General features: G+C 44.9%; 1 protein-coding gene, 1 long non-coding RNA gene and 1 pseudogene across 3 annotated transcripts; all 3 read right to left on the bottom strand.

The window, feature by feature from the left end:
• Positions 1–1,932: 1,932 nt before the first annotated feature.
• On the bottom strand, positions 1,933–5,798 carry LOC127316582 (aspartyl protease AED1-like; annotated as a pseudogene).
• A 2,043-nt stretch (positions 5,799–7,841) lies between these two features.
• On the bottom strand, positions 7,842–8,392 carry LOC127316584 (uncharacterized). The gene is made up of 3 exons (XR_007860485.2): positions 8,279–8,392; positions 8,107–8,177; positions 7,842–7,991 (listed from the first exon to the last, which is right to left on the bottom strand). It is a non-coding gene; the product is annotated as an uncharacterized lncRNA (long non-coding RNA).
• Positions 8,393–9,989: 1,597 nt separating this feature from the next.
• LOC127316583 (uncharacterized) lies at positions 9,990–14,959 on the bottom strand. 2 transcript variants are annotated; one of them, XM_051347025.2, is made up of 8 exons: positions 14,730–14,959; positions 12,665–12,766; positions 12,475–12,542; positions 11,458–11,530; positions 11,154–11,263; positions 10,973–11,077; positions 10,610–10,709; positions 9,990–10,499 (listed from the first exon to the last, which is right to left on the bottom strand). In XM_051347025.2, exons 2-8 carry the CDS (start codon positions 12,746–12,748, stop codon positions 10,323–10,325), a joined length of 717 nt encoding a protein of 238 aa, XP_051202985.1. In that variant the 5' UTR covers positions 12,749–12,766; positions 14,730–14,959; the 3' UTR covers positions 9,990–10,322. The 2 variants fall into 2 exon arrangements, with proteins under 2 accessions (XP_051202985.1, XP_051202984.1); XM_051347024.2 differs by having other exon boundaries at positions 12,665–12,791; positions 14,730–14,958.
• Positions 14,960–15,687: the final 728 nt, after the last annotated feature.

Here is a 15,687-nt window from a genome sequence, read left to right as displayed (position 1 = left end):
ATCATGTGCACAAAAGGCTGAACCTAAGAACACAGTATCGGGCATCAGAAATACATAGAAATTAAGTCCGGTAACAATAGTTGGTACTGCATATTGATCATCATACTGTAATGGGTGATCAATTGCTACTCAGAGGTTTATTACATAGAACACACAAGATAACATGGATGACTACGTAAGACGATATTACACAACACATTAGTTACGCGGACAAAATGTATGTTTACAAAACGCCTTAGTGCAGGCTAGCCATTGCATCATGCTTTGGAGCCAACTATGGAATAAAATCTCAGGTTATCGTGGCTGCCATCACAATAACTTAGTTGTAAGCAGTGTTATAAGACTGGGAGATGAACCGAGCTGCCCGATTTTGCCTACACAGAATAGATCTTGCAGAGTGCAGGTGTAAGAAACGACACCAGTTAATTGAGTACATGATACAATTATGTTTCTTGTGCCCTGGTAATCATCAAAAGAAAGTACATGCAAGAGAAATCAGGTTTTTCATTGGAAAGAGTAGCATCATGCATTTAGTGTATTGACTTACACTTACTAAAGTTTGCAAAGTATAAGTTGTACTGACTTATGCAATTATTCATTGTAAATTATCACAAAGTTCTGTACCGGCTTATTTCACAAAGAAATTGTGAAGTACCAACAAATTAAGGAAGCAGAGCATGCAAAGAGAGGGTTTTTAATTAAAGAGAGTAGCTATCATGCATTCAGTGTATGTCATAATTTGTTGTGAGAATAAAAAAAGTACATATTCAATATATCGTGCTGACTTGCTAAAGTCTGGTATGAGTTGTACAGAATTATGCAATTATTCACCGTTAATTATCACTAAGTTGCACAACTGTTCTATGTTTCTGCTTATTTTGCAAAGAAATGTGTAACACCTTAATTATCAAAATTAATATGCAGCTACAAACTGCTTAAAAGCCATTCTAGTTTCTTGATACTAGCAAATGAAGGCGCGGCGGCACGCCGCGCTGGATTGTGGTTATTGTTTTGTTGATTTTACTGTTTATCAAAGTCTGGCGTTACTTTTTTTTTTTCTGTGGACGTGTTATTTGAGATATAGTTTTATCGGTTGGGTTTGTCCGGTCTGCATGCGGTTTAGTGGCTAGTAGCTAGTCAGTGTGTCTGTGGGCATAATACGAAGGAAGCTTGTAGGCAGGTGCAATACAATAGAAGCTCTAATAGTAGGTCATACATAAGGACTGAAGGTAGTAGGTACAACATGAATATTTTGTATGATCTACTTGGTGTCGTTGGACACATAGATAGGTGGGAGCACTCAAAGCCGAAGACCACGGGCTTTTAGCAACCAAAATAGCGTGCACAGAAGAGGTTCTGTTTTACATAGCAGCTGATTGTCTTGAGATGCATGCTAGGCATAGACATAGAAATACTTAGAAGCGCTTAAAGCCCCAGAGGAGGGGCTTTTAACAACCAAAATGAAGCGCATATGGAAGTCTTTTTGCTACATATTAGGTGGAGAGACGATCTGGAAATAACATGACTGACGGTAGGCATAAGTTTACTAACGACTGAGTTGTCTTAGTATAGGTAGGCACATGGCATTCTAGTCGTCTTCTGGAAACTGCAGCACTTTCTTTGTCATGGGGCTACTGGTGCTGCCACCATTCTTGCACTTTGCTCTTCCAGATGAGTCGGACGCAACCTGCGGTTATAAGGATATTTTACTTGTGAGCCAGGTGAAGAAGAATTTATTTTGTAAGAGTATACGGCAAATGAGAAAGAAGAAAAAAGGCAGTACATTGCGAGAAATTAAGGTTACCTTATGGGCTGCAGAACCTGATGATACAACTTTACTTGGTGTAAGATCTGTATACGGTGGTGGGGTTGATGCTTCTCCTGTGGCCTCAGTCTGCTCCGGGACTTCCGGCATATCATGAGCGACTGATGGTTATTTTGGCAGTGTGGTTAATTTTATATCTATATTGTAGTGGAAGTAAAATTTAAAGATAATGTGTGGCAAAATGATGAGTCTTCTGGCTATTTTAGATTTCTTTTCATTGGACTCAAAAAAATGGTGAATATTTTGCTGGCCAAACAATAGGGTAGAAAGCAATTCATAACGAAATTTGATACATGATACATTGACGGCAGGGGGCGTACATGGGGGCAGTAAATTTGCTAATTTTGTTGATATACTACATACCAAGTTCCACCTCCATATATAGATCCTACTTTAGCTATGCTCGTCTTCTCCATCAAATGATACATCTATTATTTCAGTGTTGCTTGTCTAAAGCTAGAATGCTTTATTTGGCGCCCACTCCATGGTGGAAGAAGTTGCAATAACACCGGCCGAGGCAGGATTCTTTTGCCGGGCTAGAACTGCATCAAGAAGTGATTTTTAGCCATGAGCAGAAGAAAAGAAAAAAAAAGTATTGCAAGCTACTATGGGAATATAAATATGTGCTAGAGCCTAGAAGCCAGAGGATAAGCATTTGAGATACTCTGCACCTCACTTTTTTTATTACCAAGATTTCTTATGTTGTGCATAGCTTACACCACATGAATAATGGAGTTCTGCGTGCAATAAGCAAAATAGTTTGAACATCTTGTGATAATACGTTCACATGTACCTATGAGCAGGCGTGGGAGCCATAAAATTTGAATACAACCCTGATTCAAGGCAAAGAAAAATGAAGCAGGAATGGGTGGATTGCCTTTTGATAGCACTATGTGGAACTTGTTATTTCTCAGTTGAATTTGCTCATGCATGAGCATGTGCCAGGCTGTGCATCTCTCCATACACTTCAATCTTGATTGGTAGCTGAAACAAGAAGACAAATGGAGTATGCGTGTAATGATGTGAAAAACAAAAGAATCAAAACAAACCCAACCATGTAAACTGACCAATGGGACAAATATTAGTTGGCTCACTTAGATCAAATACATCACAATATCCATGGAATCCTGAATAGTGCTTCGCGCCTGTGTATAGCGCTTCTACAGACAGTATGTCTGAAGCTTGTTTACATGCATTTCTCAGCAATAGGAAACTCTTTTTCAAATGCAATATAAGGAAGGAAACTGAATTATAAGTTGCATAGCTGAACAGAAATATGAAGCATCAAGTTGCTTTGAACATTCAAAGAATCTCTAAATAACATTTTTGGTATGTAATTTCATCCTGTACCAATATACCAAAACTTCCCTGTTTCATCTGTAACTTCAATAATGACTCTCATTTCCTTAGGAGTAGCATTGGCTCACCCTCTTTTATTTCCCTGCAATATTGATTAGGGTGGAATTCTTATTACAGGGAGAAACCAGGTAAACCTGTCGGCAGCAAGTTCTATAGTAAGCAAAGAGTAGCAGATACATTAATAATTAGAGATCTAACATAATTATTTCATCGTATGGATATTTTAAAGCATGCATGAGTGACGATGTAATGTGCTAACCTTTTAAATAGATTCACTTTGCAGTGTCACCTCCTTGCCTAAAATGAAACGCGAAGCCTGAATATTGTGTGGGTGCAGAGAACCAAACACTTGGCTGCACTGGTGTTTCATTTTTTTTCCACAATAATGTTCTACAATTATTATTTTCCATATCATTGAAAGTGTGGAATACATGTCTGCTAGTTTTAATTTGTGTCTAAAAAAGGTATGTGTGTGAATACATATGTATATGAGCTTGGGAGTGAAAAAACGATGTGAAAGTTCAGCAGCTGCAGTTCTATTTAAAACTAAAGCAACAGAGACATTACTTCTATCAAAGATTGCATATCAACCAGAAGCATCACCACCACAAACGCCCAGCTGCAAGGGACTAACAGAAGAAAAGAACTTTGTAGAAAAGGGGAAGCACCAATGACTATGAGGATGTATTACCTGAAAATATGTAGGAAAGAATCAGTTCAAGATATTTCAGTTACTACGTTAAATAGTACAGACAAAACAAGGAACAAATTGATGAATTCTGGAATGCCACAATCTAGAGTCTTATCAAGGAGCATATGGAAGGATTCTGAAATGCATGAGTGAAATGAATCATGTCACCTTCGAATCGAGTATGGTAGGCTCTTCCGCAGCATGGCAGGCTCTTCCGCAGGTTCCTCCACCTTAAAATTATCACAGGTCTGAGCTCCTGGTGATTACATGAATAACTAAGTTGCGTTTAGCAAGTGGTCAGTGATTACTACACATAAATAATTAAATAAACTGCAGCAGTGTGACTGCAACTGTATGTGATGAAATTTGTATAGTTCAACAGAAGCAAAGAAACAGAGAGATTGTGGCACGGTGTTTTCCTGAAGTAGGCACCGGGGGCGAAGCCGACGGTTTTCTTGCCGAGGTCGTAGACCACGCCGTAGATCTTGTGCTGCGTGTTCCCGAGGATGCTGACAGTATCCTCGTCCACATCACACGTGCGCCTGTGTGACCGGGAACATGATCCCGGACGCGTCCACGTCCAGGCCGGCGCAGCCCTGGAACACCAGCGAAACCATCGGGGCGTCACCACGATGAAGAGCGCCGACGCCTTCTTGAAACCGCACACCGCCATGCCTGCGGTGAACGCCGACGACAGCGGCGTAGGCGGTCGCCGGAAGCCGCGAGATCACCCTGCATGAGTCCACAATCGTGCCGCCCTTGGAAAAGAAGGAATCAGGGATGGACAAAGGCTTGTCGCCCACGCGGATGCCTGTCAGGCCGACGAAGTAGAACGTCGGCCCTTTGTCGGTCAGCATCGGTGTCAGCCTCGCTTTGGCCAGGCCGCGCTGGGGCCGAAACCCAGGTGCCCCGTCGTACTCGAGGACGAAGCAGGGAGGACTGGAGGAGTACGCGAACACGCCGTCGTACCGTACTGCGCCTGCACCGTCAGCGGCGTCTTCCCGCGGCCGCCTTCCCGAACCGTCTGTCGTTCTTCTCCCTGCATCCGAACCGGAACACCTTGATGGCGTCGTGGGCGATGGTGAGGGTGTCCTGGGCAAAGAAGCCGATGGTGTAGGAGCCGTCGCCGTACTGGATAGCGTAGAGGCAGTGCCCACCGATGCAGCCGCTTTCACCGAGGTCGTGGCGGACGCACGGCGCCGGATCAGCGCGACGCGGTTCTCGTCGGCGGCGAGGATCTCTGCGTGGGACGGCGGCTTCCCGTGAGCGTCCACCAGAGCAGAGCAGGGACCATGCCGGTGGAGGATCCTCGTCGTCGCTATCGCCGCAGCGCCGGGTATGTACTCTGGATAGGCCACTACATCCTTTCCGATCACCGGACGACGGCGGCTGCATCCCCTCCCACCACCGGCCACTGACGGCCTCCTCTCTTTCCGCCGGCAGCCACTCCCCATCTCGCCGATCACCGCCTCCTCTTCTCACTGTCGGCCACCACGAAATTTCTGGGAGTGGTTGTATGGATAGGGATTGCCCTTTTGTTACACGGATTGTGGTGGGGAAGAGGCAATTTGAGAGACTGAGAGAGAGAAAGACACACGGATTTCCACAGACATCGTGACTCGACACTCGAGGAGAAGCGGCAAGCGTCTACAGCCCACAACCGACCAGCGATACAGAAACCGAGGCGCTGACAGACGCAATAAGCCAGCTACGTCCACACAAGGAAAACACTCACCACTGAAGCTTACCATGGGTAGCATATGTAACCAGATTTTTCCCAAAACGCTATACAGCCCCAAACCGCACACCGGAGAACCCTACGAAAATTAAGCCATCTAAAAACTATACGTGCCAGCCCATCATTAATCCCAAAAAAAATTCAAAATTAGGAGAAAAATCGAGTTGGTTCACCGTTTAGTATAGTAATATTACCCAAACCTGGTGTGTGGGAGATTACAAGTTAATTACTCTAGAATCCAGGAGATATCGTTTAATGGAGTAGTGAAGGCTACTTATATACTCTAAATTATGTACTGGCAACCCACAAGTAAGAAGCACACATGCAAAATAAAGGAACCATGTTACTTGTATTCCTCTATGTATATGTTGGCTATAAGGTTCTCCTATGAAATTCTTTGTAATCACCTTAATTTAGAAGGGGGAAAAAGTTTCTCTATCTCATAGGTACATTGTTTATAATCACGTAAAGCAATTTAACAGTAACAACATACCACTTTTGCGGTAGACACGAAGAGGATAAAAAACAATGGATTGAATTGAACCACCTATTTGAGTTTGTGATGGTCTGAATCTCTCGAGGCTATGGTCCTGTCAACTCTAGTTTCTTTAGCTGATTCAACACTGCAAATCTGAATGGTTAAATCGGAGAAAAAAATACCAACTTCGAAAACAAATGGATGCATTTCATTAAATAGTACGTAGTACTGATACTGATGGTAGAAAAAGAGTGAACTTCAGATCAAGCGGAGACAATACACGTAGTACTGAGAAGACACAAATAATCTAAGAACCTATAATCAGTCTAGAAAATTGAACTTTACATAGCACTCTTCCGTAACATGGTGAACACAAATTGTTGGAGTCTCCCTCTCATTGTTTGAATGTAACAGGCATGAACAATTAGTTTTGCAGGGCAAAATGATCCACAACAATTATGAAGCAATTTAATGCTTGAGTAAGGGGCCAATGAAATAGGGAAATAATATTTTGAAATATGAGAAGCAAGTGTTGCTGATATATGTAGATAGTCTAAAAGTGATCTATCTATCCTTCACCTGATATTAGTTAACATATGTTTGGTATCAAGGTATCTTGCCTTGACAATAAAGCTAAGACAAACATAAAATCTGTAGCACAATGCTTAGTTCCAAATAAAACAAGAAATAGGAATTGGCTACGACATGCCCATGAAGATGATGTGACTGTTCTTGATGGACACAAGCTATCAGATAGTGAGAAAAGGCCAAATAATGAAATGGGGAAATAATATTTTTAAATATGAGAAGCAAGTGTTGCTGATATATGTAGATAGTCTAGAGGTAATCTATCTATCCTTCACCTGATATCAGTTAACATATGTTTGGTAGCAAAATTTGTATCTTGCCTTGACAATAAAGCTAAGACAAACATAAAATCACAATGCTTAGTTGCAAATAAAGAAAGAAATAGAAATTGCCTATGACATGACCATGAAGACGATGTGACTGTTCTTGATGGACACAAGCTAGCAGATAGTGAGAAAAGGCCAAATATGAAATGTACGATGCCATTTTACTGGATCTAAGCACTTAACTTCCCACACAATAAAGCTAAGAAAACTGGTTGCCTTTGTGCACCTAGGAAGTTGTTTCAGCAACACAAATACGTGGAAAAAAAGAGTAGAGCTCAATCAGGAAAGTACAGAAGTCAGTCAAGGAAGTGGTATCTTCACCAAATATACCAAATTATGTCTTAACATTTTTCGTTTGCTTTGCTGCTTGTTGGCTACAAAGAAAGTATAATTTCACAGAAGTGCAAACTTTTGTTCCTCTGTACTATCTGATTTTATGAAGAACCACTAAACATTAAATATTATAACAATGAAGTGGTACCATGATCTCTGAAAGAGCTTCGTCCATGTGCACCTGAACATTTAACTATGGCAACAGGACTGTGCAATATCATATATATTACCTTGGGTCTGTTGTTGTAGTTGGAAACCAACATGTAGGAGCATGGAGAACTTTTCTTCGAACATCTTTCCATGTTAATTAGTTGCCTCACCACACGGCCGAATAGAGTCCTTCCATTTGATGCTTCACAAAAAATACCAGCCACCTAAAAAAGGATATACCAGATTAGTTTAGTATAGAACAACAGTTACCTATTTTGATGCATTGACGTGTGATCAAACCGTATGACATATGGAAATTGGCTTTCTAACAAACTTATATCACCTACAGAATGAGAAATAGACAAAGATCGATGAATTTATCGAAGGGTAGCTCACCTCGCAAGATATTGTTTCTCTGCAAAAGAGCTTGACGAAAAACCCAACAGCTGGATGAAGCTCATGTTTGGCCCGCAGAAATACCACCTCGGAGATGTCTTCTTGGCCTGAAAAGAAAAAGGAACAGCTGCTGATCAAACCTGAACCTTACTACCAAATTTCCATCAAAATGCGAGAAAACAAATCCAGAGTTGTACATCAGGAGATGAAAATGCTATCGACCTTGAACATGACATGGCGCTAGCTGTTGTTCACCACCATGAGATTGCAATAGCACGTCCTATCCAGGTCGACTATGCGTAAGCATTCGACACACAGGAAAACGACGCAAGTTCAGTTAACCACTTTGTTTGCAGAAGATTGAAGGAAATCTTAGGAACTCTTTGGTACTTACTTACAGGATGGTGAGGTCGTCAAAGTAAACCAAGATCAGTGTCTTGCCTCCCCAAATTGCGACGGCTGTCACCACATACGGAGAAGAAGCCAGTATATGCATCAATCGCTGCACCAGGAGAGACAAAGAGATGAGTCAAACAACACATCATTAATTGTATAGTAGAATTTGGCAGCTACTTTTCGCTTAATTGATTTCCCTGTCTAAACTTTAATATCTCTATGGAGTATCTACATGAGTATTTACCAATTGCGTATCCATCCCTGCAAGTATGCAACTAAACTCCGCGCACAAACACATTTGAGTATGTCACGAGGGTGACAACCTGATGCATCAAACCTATATTTCGGTGTGGCATATACAAATCACGCAAAGCATTAGCGAAATCTGTGATCAAGCATATACTTACTGATGATATAGTAACCATTCAATTATATAATCAAATATCGGCATGCTCTACATCCTTCCCCAACGCAATCCATGGTCGCTGGCTCACTGCGGCCGCACTACATGGTCGCTGGCTTGCTGCCGCCGCGGCCAACAACTCAGGCCTGCGGTCATGCGCCACCACGAGTCGTTTCAAAGATTGAAGAGGAGATAAGGTAGATCGATCCACCTACCTCCATGCCGTTGTCCCATACCATTGAGTCGCCTCTGCTCGAGCCCGCTCATGGTCTTGAGCCGGCGCGGGAGGAGCGTCTCGTCGGGCAGAGGTACGGCCCTTGAACCCTCGATGTGGCGCGCTCGTAGCCCGTCGCCGCTAAACGTGGGAGGGACGGCTTGGCAGAGCAGAGGTTCAGCGACCTTATCCCTCTCCATATGCTCCGCGAACGAAACATCGCCGCCTTCGCCATGATTCTAGCCATCTTCGACCTCGGCACAACAACATGTCGGCCTCCTCCGCCAAATCCCCGCTGCCGCGACACCGTTCCCCTCTTGTTTATGACACCCGAGGCAACCCTAGTCGCCACGGATACTCCCGCGACGTGCTCGTCGGTGGCGGCCTCGCGGGGCCTCCCACGACGCGCCTCCTCCCGCTGATCTCATGCCTCCCATGGCGATTTAGAGGGAGAGAGAGGCGCCGGAGCCGCAGCGCCGTGCGGCAGCTCTGGGCGTGGCCAGGGAGGGAGAGCAGGGATCCCGGCCCTGGGGCGGCAAGGATGTGAGGGAGAGGAGGGGGGGGGGGGGCGGAGGGCGTCGGTCGGCAAGGAGAGATGGAGAGGGGTTGGGGGCGGTGAGGCGCTGGTCGGCCTCAATAACCAGTAGGGATTGGGATTATTCACCGTGCAAATCTGAGCACCGCTTTGACTCCTTTTGCCAATGCTACAGCCACACATGAAAGCAGTAAAACAACCCACCGCTCAAGTAGTACAAAGAAAGGCAAAGAGGTAAAGTCCTGCAGAACACCAAAAGTGTGCACGGAAGAATAACGCGAGATATCAACCCAATTAGTATAACACGTGTCAGCATGGTAAATAGGCACAAAAATAACCCAAAATTCTGAGAAAAAAGGAAGTTGATCGCTCTTAGTATAGTAGTTATTAGTATAACACGTGTCAGCATGGTAAATAGGCACAAAAATAACCCAAAATTCTGAGAAAAAAGGAAGTTGATCGCTCTTAGTATAGTAGTTATATAAGACACGGCAGTCCACATAATTTGTTCATTGCCCCCTTAAAAAGTATTACGTGCACAACAAACAAAAAAGTCATTTGTTTAAACCGAAAATTTCTTGATTCACACTTTATCAGAAAATACACACGCACAAAAATATTCGGTGCTTTTAAGAACCTGACAGTCGGCAACAGCACCTGGGTCTCTGTACGCTCAGGCATTTTCCCAATAGAATAACTCTTTTCAGCAAACTTGCCATAACGACGGTGAGATCAAGCGATGCTCGTTTTCAGGGGCTACTGATGGCACTGTTTTCAGGGGCTACTGAATACAGGTAAATGTTTATGTTCATGTAAGCATTGTTTACAAGATTGTGCCACTGCCATCTTAACGGCTACTGATGGCACTGTTTTCAGGGGCCACGGCGACATCAGGTGACCCGTATGAGCAGAACCACCATGACAAACATGCAGGTCATCATAAAGATGAGCAACCACTGGAAGCAGGTTGTCTTGGAGGCCAGGGAGTAGACCTCCGAGGCTCGCGCCGTCGCCCGACCGGTGCTTGCCAAGCTATGCTCCACGGCTCTCTCCGTGGAATCAAGGATCTGCATCAGCAGTACCCAGCAAGTGAGCATCCTCAGTACATCCATAATGATTGAAACTGAGGGAACTTCCTCCACAGAAGAAACAATGCCAAGGCAACAGAAAAATCTACCTTGTCCGTATCTTGCACGGATTGGTTCATTAACATACTACTTTCCTTCAGCTGCCGTGCTAAGTCGACCATTTCATCTGTCAGATCTTCTTGCAGCTTCCTGTGCAGTAAGGAGATTCGACACAGTAAGAGGACAGCATATTTGTTTTTTTATCGTGTACAACCTTGAACTTTTCATGCTTAAGTCTCATAACATCAATGGTAACAATCAAACATAGCACTGATGACAGCTTTCAACTTTTGATAACAGCAAAATCAGTGAGACCAGTCAAAGAATTGATTGGTAAACTGAATGCTTCTGTGGATACGAATAATGAGAGCATTAAGCCAGAGACTTAGGTCCAAAAGACTTTGGGGGCATACCTATGCTTCTCAATGTGAGCCTGTGCTTCTGCATCCAATTTAATAGGTGCTCCAGTATCTCTTTCTTTTCTCTCATGACTGCTTGGTCCAACCTCTGCATGAGCCCTATTTAATCACATCATAGCTCATTAGTTGTAACTTACAGATAGGAATCAAACAAAAAGGACAAGATTTAACTTACATTGATCTCCTTCGCAATCCTGATGATAAGGATATTGGACTTCCGACCTTTTCTTTTTCGTAAGAGTTTTCCTCTTCTCTGCTCTCATCAACCGGATTTTCATTTTCAGGCTGCATCAAACAAGATAGTGATTGAAGTGTATACATAAGCAAAGATTATAGAGTTATAGCACCGATCCAATAAATCAGTTCAAAAGAGTCTGAGCACAGCATATATTGTGGACTTGTGGTCGTATCAAGTTCCACAGGCACCCGTCGAGGAATTCAGCATATCAATATAAAATATAAACATGATAAATACATACCACTGGAGCAGCGAGCTGGATAGCTAGTGCTTCAATCTTTTCTGAATACTCACTGAGCTTGGCTTTTGAAACGCTGAATCAAGAAAAAACTAATGAATGAACATGTTCTGATCATGGGAAGATGCGTAAATAACAAAAGGTAACTTGCTTTGGTCCACACAATACTATGGCCATTGAATCAGATATAGAGTTGGTGATAAAAAGGAAGGGGGTCAATCGGACATTCTCACCATCAAAATGCAGGCCATCAAATGGAAGAAAAACATTTAAAATTATAGTCCAAACCTCCACATGAGATTTCTTTGGACAAGAACAAGAGTATATTTACAGATAGAATATCCAGAATTTTATGAACAGCTTGCTAATAAATCAAAAAGAAGATTATTCAGATTTGTGTCCCTTCATTGACTTGAAATCATGGATCTTTTTTAGTAAAGAAGACTATGTATGCTTGGAATTCGTTCAGTGTAAACTCACAAAATTTTCAAATATGCAAGGTAAAAACTATACCGGTATTGGTCATGGATTTTTTTTTGCCCACTCCTCTAGCAACAGTATGCAAAAGTATTCAGGTAGATCATGCTACCCCAATAAATCAGTGTTTGAAAATTGAAATGCTCAAACACATGATCAGTCAAATCAGGCGCCTGTATTTCAATAATTAGAGACCATTAATCATTTACCACTTCCACACTTTACATTCATGCAAAAAAAAAAAAAATGGATGGCAACATTGATACAGATGCACTAGCACGATTTTAAAAATTGGTACCTTGGAAGGACACACTAAACTAACGAAATAGGATCCAGATATGAGATTCACGTGTAGTTTGATATTAGGCTACAAATTTGACGGTTGAGATCTTGTAATATACCAGCTGTGTTTCTTTCTAAAATTATAGATCCACTGCAAACTTTAGCTGCAACACTGGTTGCAGGCTGTGTACCACCATCAACATATCAATATCCCAAAAGAACAAATACTATACCATAGAGAACATAGAAACCCACAAGTACCTTGATGTCCCTTCCGGTGTAATTTCTGCTCCAAGCTGCTCCAGCAGCTCCCTCGCTGTGGTTATGTACTGCACATTGGAGGCTGTCAGTGCCAGTACGTAATCCGGCAAAAATGCAAAGCATCTTTTCAGACGATAAACAGAAACAGAGCATGAAGTAAATTTAATAAGATCAGTGGAGCTACACATACATGGACAAGCTTAGCATGATTCTGCTGCCGAGGAGCCGCCTCAAGCAGCCTTCTCAAGTTCACCTCCACCTTGCTGTACACCATGATCAAACCGGCGAACACCTACCGAACCATTCAAAGTGGCACCCTGTCATTGACACCCAACCCAGACACAAAACATGCAGATTTGAGATTAAGATTTTTGTTGGCCCCAAAATCAATAATCGGTTCCCACACGACTAGCATAACCAAGCTAAGAACAATAGGTGGTGGCGAACGGGTTTTCAGGCATTAAAAATCTACGAACATTCCGGTCTGGCATGCAGATAAACCTTGCTGTGCTACAGACTACAGTTGATCATACTGGCTGCATCCTTGTGAGTTGTGACTAGGACAGAGAATTCCCTTGATACTTGCTCTCCCAACTGTCCTCCGCTCACCCATTTTAACATTCACTTGAGCATCGAATATGGTTAAATGGAAAAGGATCCATTGGCAAAGCCAACGAAGCTGGCTTGGCAAGGGTATTCACATCCAGAGGCTAACAGCCGCCGCCGCCGCCGGTAGCGCCTCCGGGGCAAAGACCCACGGGGCGTGGCGGCGGCGGGGGCCCTTCCTCGTCGACGCATGGTGGACGGCGGCCGGATCTCCCCTCCTCGAGCATGGCGGACACGCAGATGGGCGGCGGCATGCGCTGCGCCGCCTTCTCCCGTCGGCTCTCCCATGGTGGATCGGCCGGCGCGGTTGGGATGGGCGGCGACGGCCTGCGCTGCGCTCCCTCCTCCCGTCGGCTCTCCACAGCACTCCGGCAGGGGCTGGTGGTGGGCGGCGGCCAGGCCCATGGCCTGCGCCAGTTTCCCCCCGCCTCTCGCCGGTGAGTGGAGGCGATCTTGGGCTTCACCCGCGACACGAGGTCGCCCGGGGCAGCAGCCTTGGGTACGACGGTGGAGGTGGCCCTCTTCTTCGCCGGAGATGGTCGGCCTGCGGTTGCTGGTGGTGGATCTATCGATCTATCACCGCGTTCCGGCGGCGAGATGAAGATGCTTGGAAGCCGGCGACGGAGTCGCCGGTGGAGGGTTGGAGTGGCCATCCCGGGATGGTCGCCGACGTGGGGGTCCGACCTGAATAAAGGATGTGGTCCTAGGGTCTCTCTTGCGTGAAGAGGAAGACCTACCGGAGGCCTGGACTCGTGATCTAGCCGGAGTGTTGATTTCCGGAAGGCTCCGCCGGCGAATGTAACAGTGCTTTGTGCCTGGAGTTTGCTGGATCGGTGGTATTCGGTCGTGCGCACCCATGCTTTTATTCCGACCGATTGGTTCTGGAGGGAGCGGCGCGAAGCTCTTTTTCTGTGTTGACATCAAGTGACTATGGATCCATGATGAAAGTCTGAAGAAGAGAAGTTTATGAAGGCCGGAGGGGAGGACTAGCTAAGGGAGGTTCAAGTCTCCGTGCAGTTGAGGGACTTGCTTGGTGTTCCGGGCTTCACAACAGCGGTATGATAGTGGGGGCGACAACACAGGTGAAGTTCAGAGTCATACCTTTCAGGGTGAAAACCCAAGGTCTGGCCTTAACTGGTTGTGCCTGGCAATGACCTTGTTGGAGGCATTGTTTTGAGAGTGGGGACTATCTTCAGGGTGAAAACCTAAGATCGTTGATCGGGCGACGACGGTGTTAGAGCACTGTTCCCTTCTTGGGGGCGTCGTTTTTGGAGAGTCTGTATTTCAGGTGTTGTCTTGGCGGTGGATGTATTGTTGTTGTTAGGCCCGAGATACTGTAGCGGGACTTTTGTTTCTTAGTTTTCTTTTCCTTTTTTTGGTTGTGTGCATACGTAGTGCCATTAGGGTGGTGCGTTGTTGCAGAGGCTGGGTGTTTTTAGTATCTTTTTGATATTAATATATTCCCTTTATCGAAAAAATTCACATCCAGAGGCAAACGCTTTTCCTTGAGTAAGAGAATTGTAGCTAGGGGAGGTTACTTTCAAATCCGTATCATGATTTCAATCCTATTTTCGCAAACATCATCAAGATTTAACCACACATTCTGCAAAATCACCCAAAAAAAAACCAATGGAGCCGATGATACTTACTACGAGAAGAAGCGGAACGGAGGAGGCCGAGGAGGTTGCCGTCACAAGGAGAAGTGGCGGCAGCAGGGGGCGCGCCGGGTCGGGGAGGGGGCGGGGGCGGCAAGGAGCGGGCGGAGCAGGTGCCCCGGGCAGGGGAGTGGTCGCCGGTGAGCCGGCGTGGAGCCCCGGAGGAATACGGTAGTCGCCAGATGCAAATGGCCGAGTCCTGCTATACACACGACAGGTTCTGTCCGATACTCGTACGATCCTCCTAGGTGGGCTATGAATCTTCTCGTGCGAGGTAAACAAGTTTAGGTTTGGGCTGGGCTGAGACTAAACTTTGGTAGGCCCCGCCTGACAAATATTATTCGTTTTTTACTTCGCCTTATACACTTTCGTTGCTTTTTTTTTTGTTGTTGTATACTCTTTCGCTGCTTGGACGGTTCTAGTAGGAGGTAGCAGCCATTCGTTGCTTTTGCTCAAAAAAAAAAAAAGCCATTCGTTGCTACATCTGGTTGAGCACTTATTTCTACTTGAGATTTCACCAAATAAGAGATAAATGGTTAAATTCGAACTGCGCGTCTGTTTGCCTCTAGGATGTTCCCTACGGTCCGGCGTAAATTTTTTTAATGATTTTTCATTGAGAAAAACAATAATTTATATAGGGAAGAAAGGAAAATAAAAAACTAACAGGTCCTCCGTCATCGATCACGACGAATTCTAGGATTTCACACAGCCAGTTGGCAGCCGGCAGGAGCATACGCTGGTGCTGCCGCTGGTGGAGGTGAAGCAGCACACGGACTGAACGACGAAGGTGGAGGCGGCGGCGGGTGCGAGGCCGAGTTCTGCAGCACCCGTTCGAGGGCGTGAGGCCTGTCGGCATTATGTCGGTGGCGTACCGGGGCAGCGATGGAGGCGGTTGCGGCACCTCCGGCAGGAGGATGCCGAGCCTCTCGATCTCCTCGCCGGCAGGTGCACG

Source organism: Lolium perenne, chromosome 7 (genome assembly GCF_019359855.2).
Source record: "Lolium perenne isolate Kyuss_39 chromosome 7, Kyuss_2.0, whole genome shotgun sequence".
In the NCBI taxonomy this organism is placed as follows: domain Eukaryota; kingdom Viridiplantae; phylum Streptophyta; class Magnoliopsida; order Poales; family Poaceae; genus Lolium; species Lolium perenne.
Note: the sequence above shows the minus strand (reverse complement) of the source record. Positions and strands in the feature narration are given on the sequence as shown.

Coding starts and splice junctions, on each gene's coding strand:
- LOC127316583 (XM_051347025.2), bottom strand. CDS start 12,748: ATGGTGTACAGCAAGGTGGAGGTGAACTTGAGAAGGCTGCTTGAGGCG. Junction 11,264..11,457: donor TCCAGCTCGCTGCTCCAGTG/GTATGTATTTAT, acceptor TGTTTGATGCAG/CCTGAAAATGAAAATCCGGT. Junction 11,078..11,153: donor GGATTGCGAAGGAGATCAAT/GTAAGTTAAATC, acceptor GTGATTAAATAG/GGCTCATGCAGAGGTTGGAC.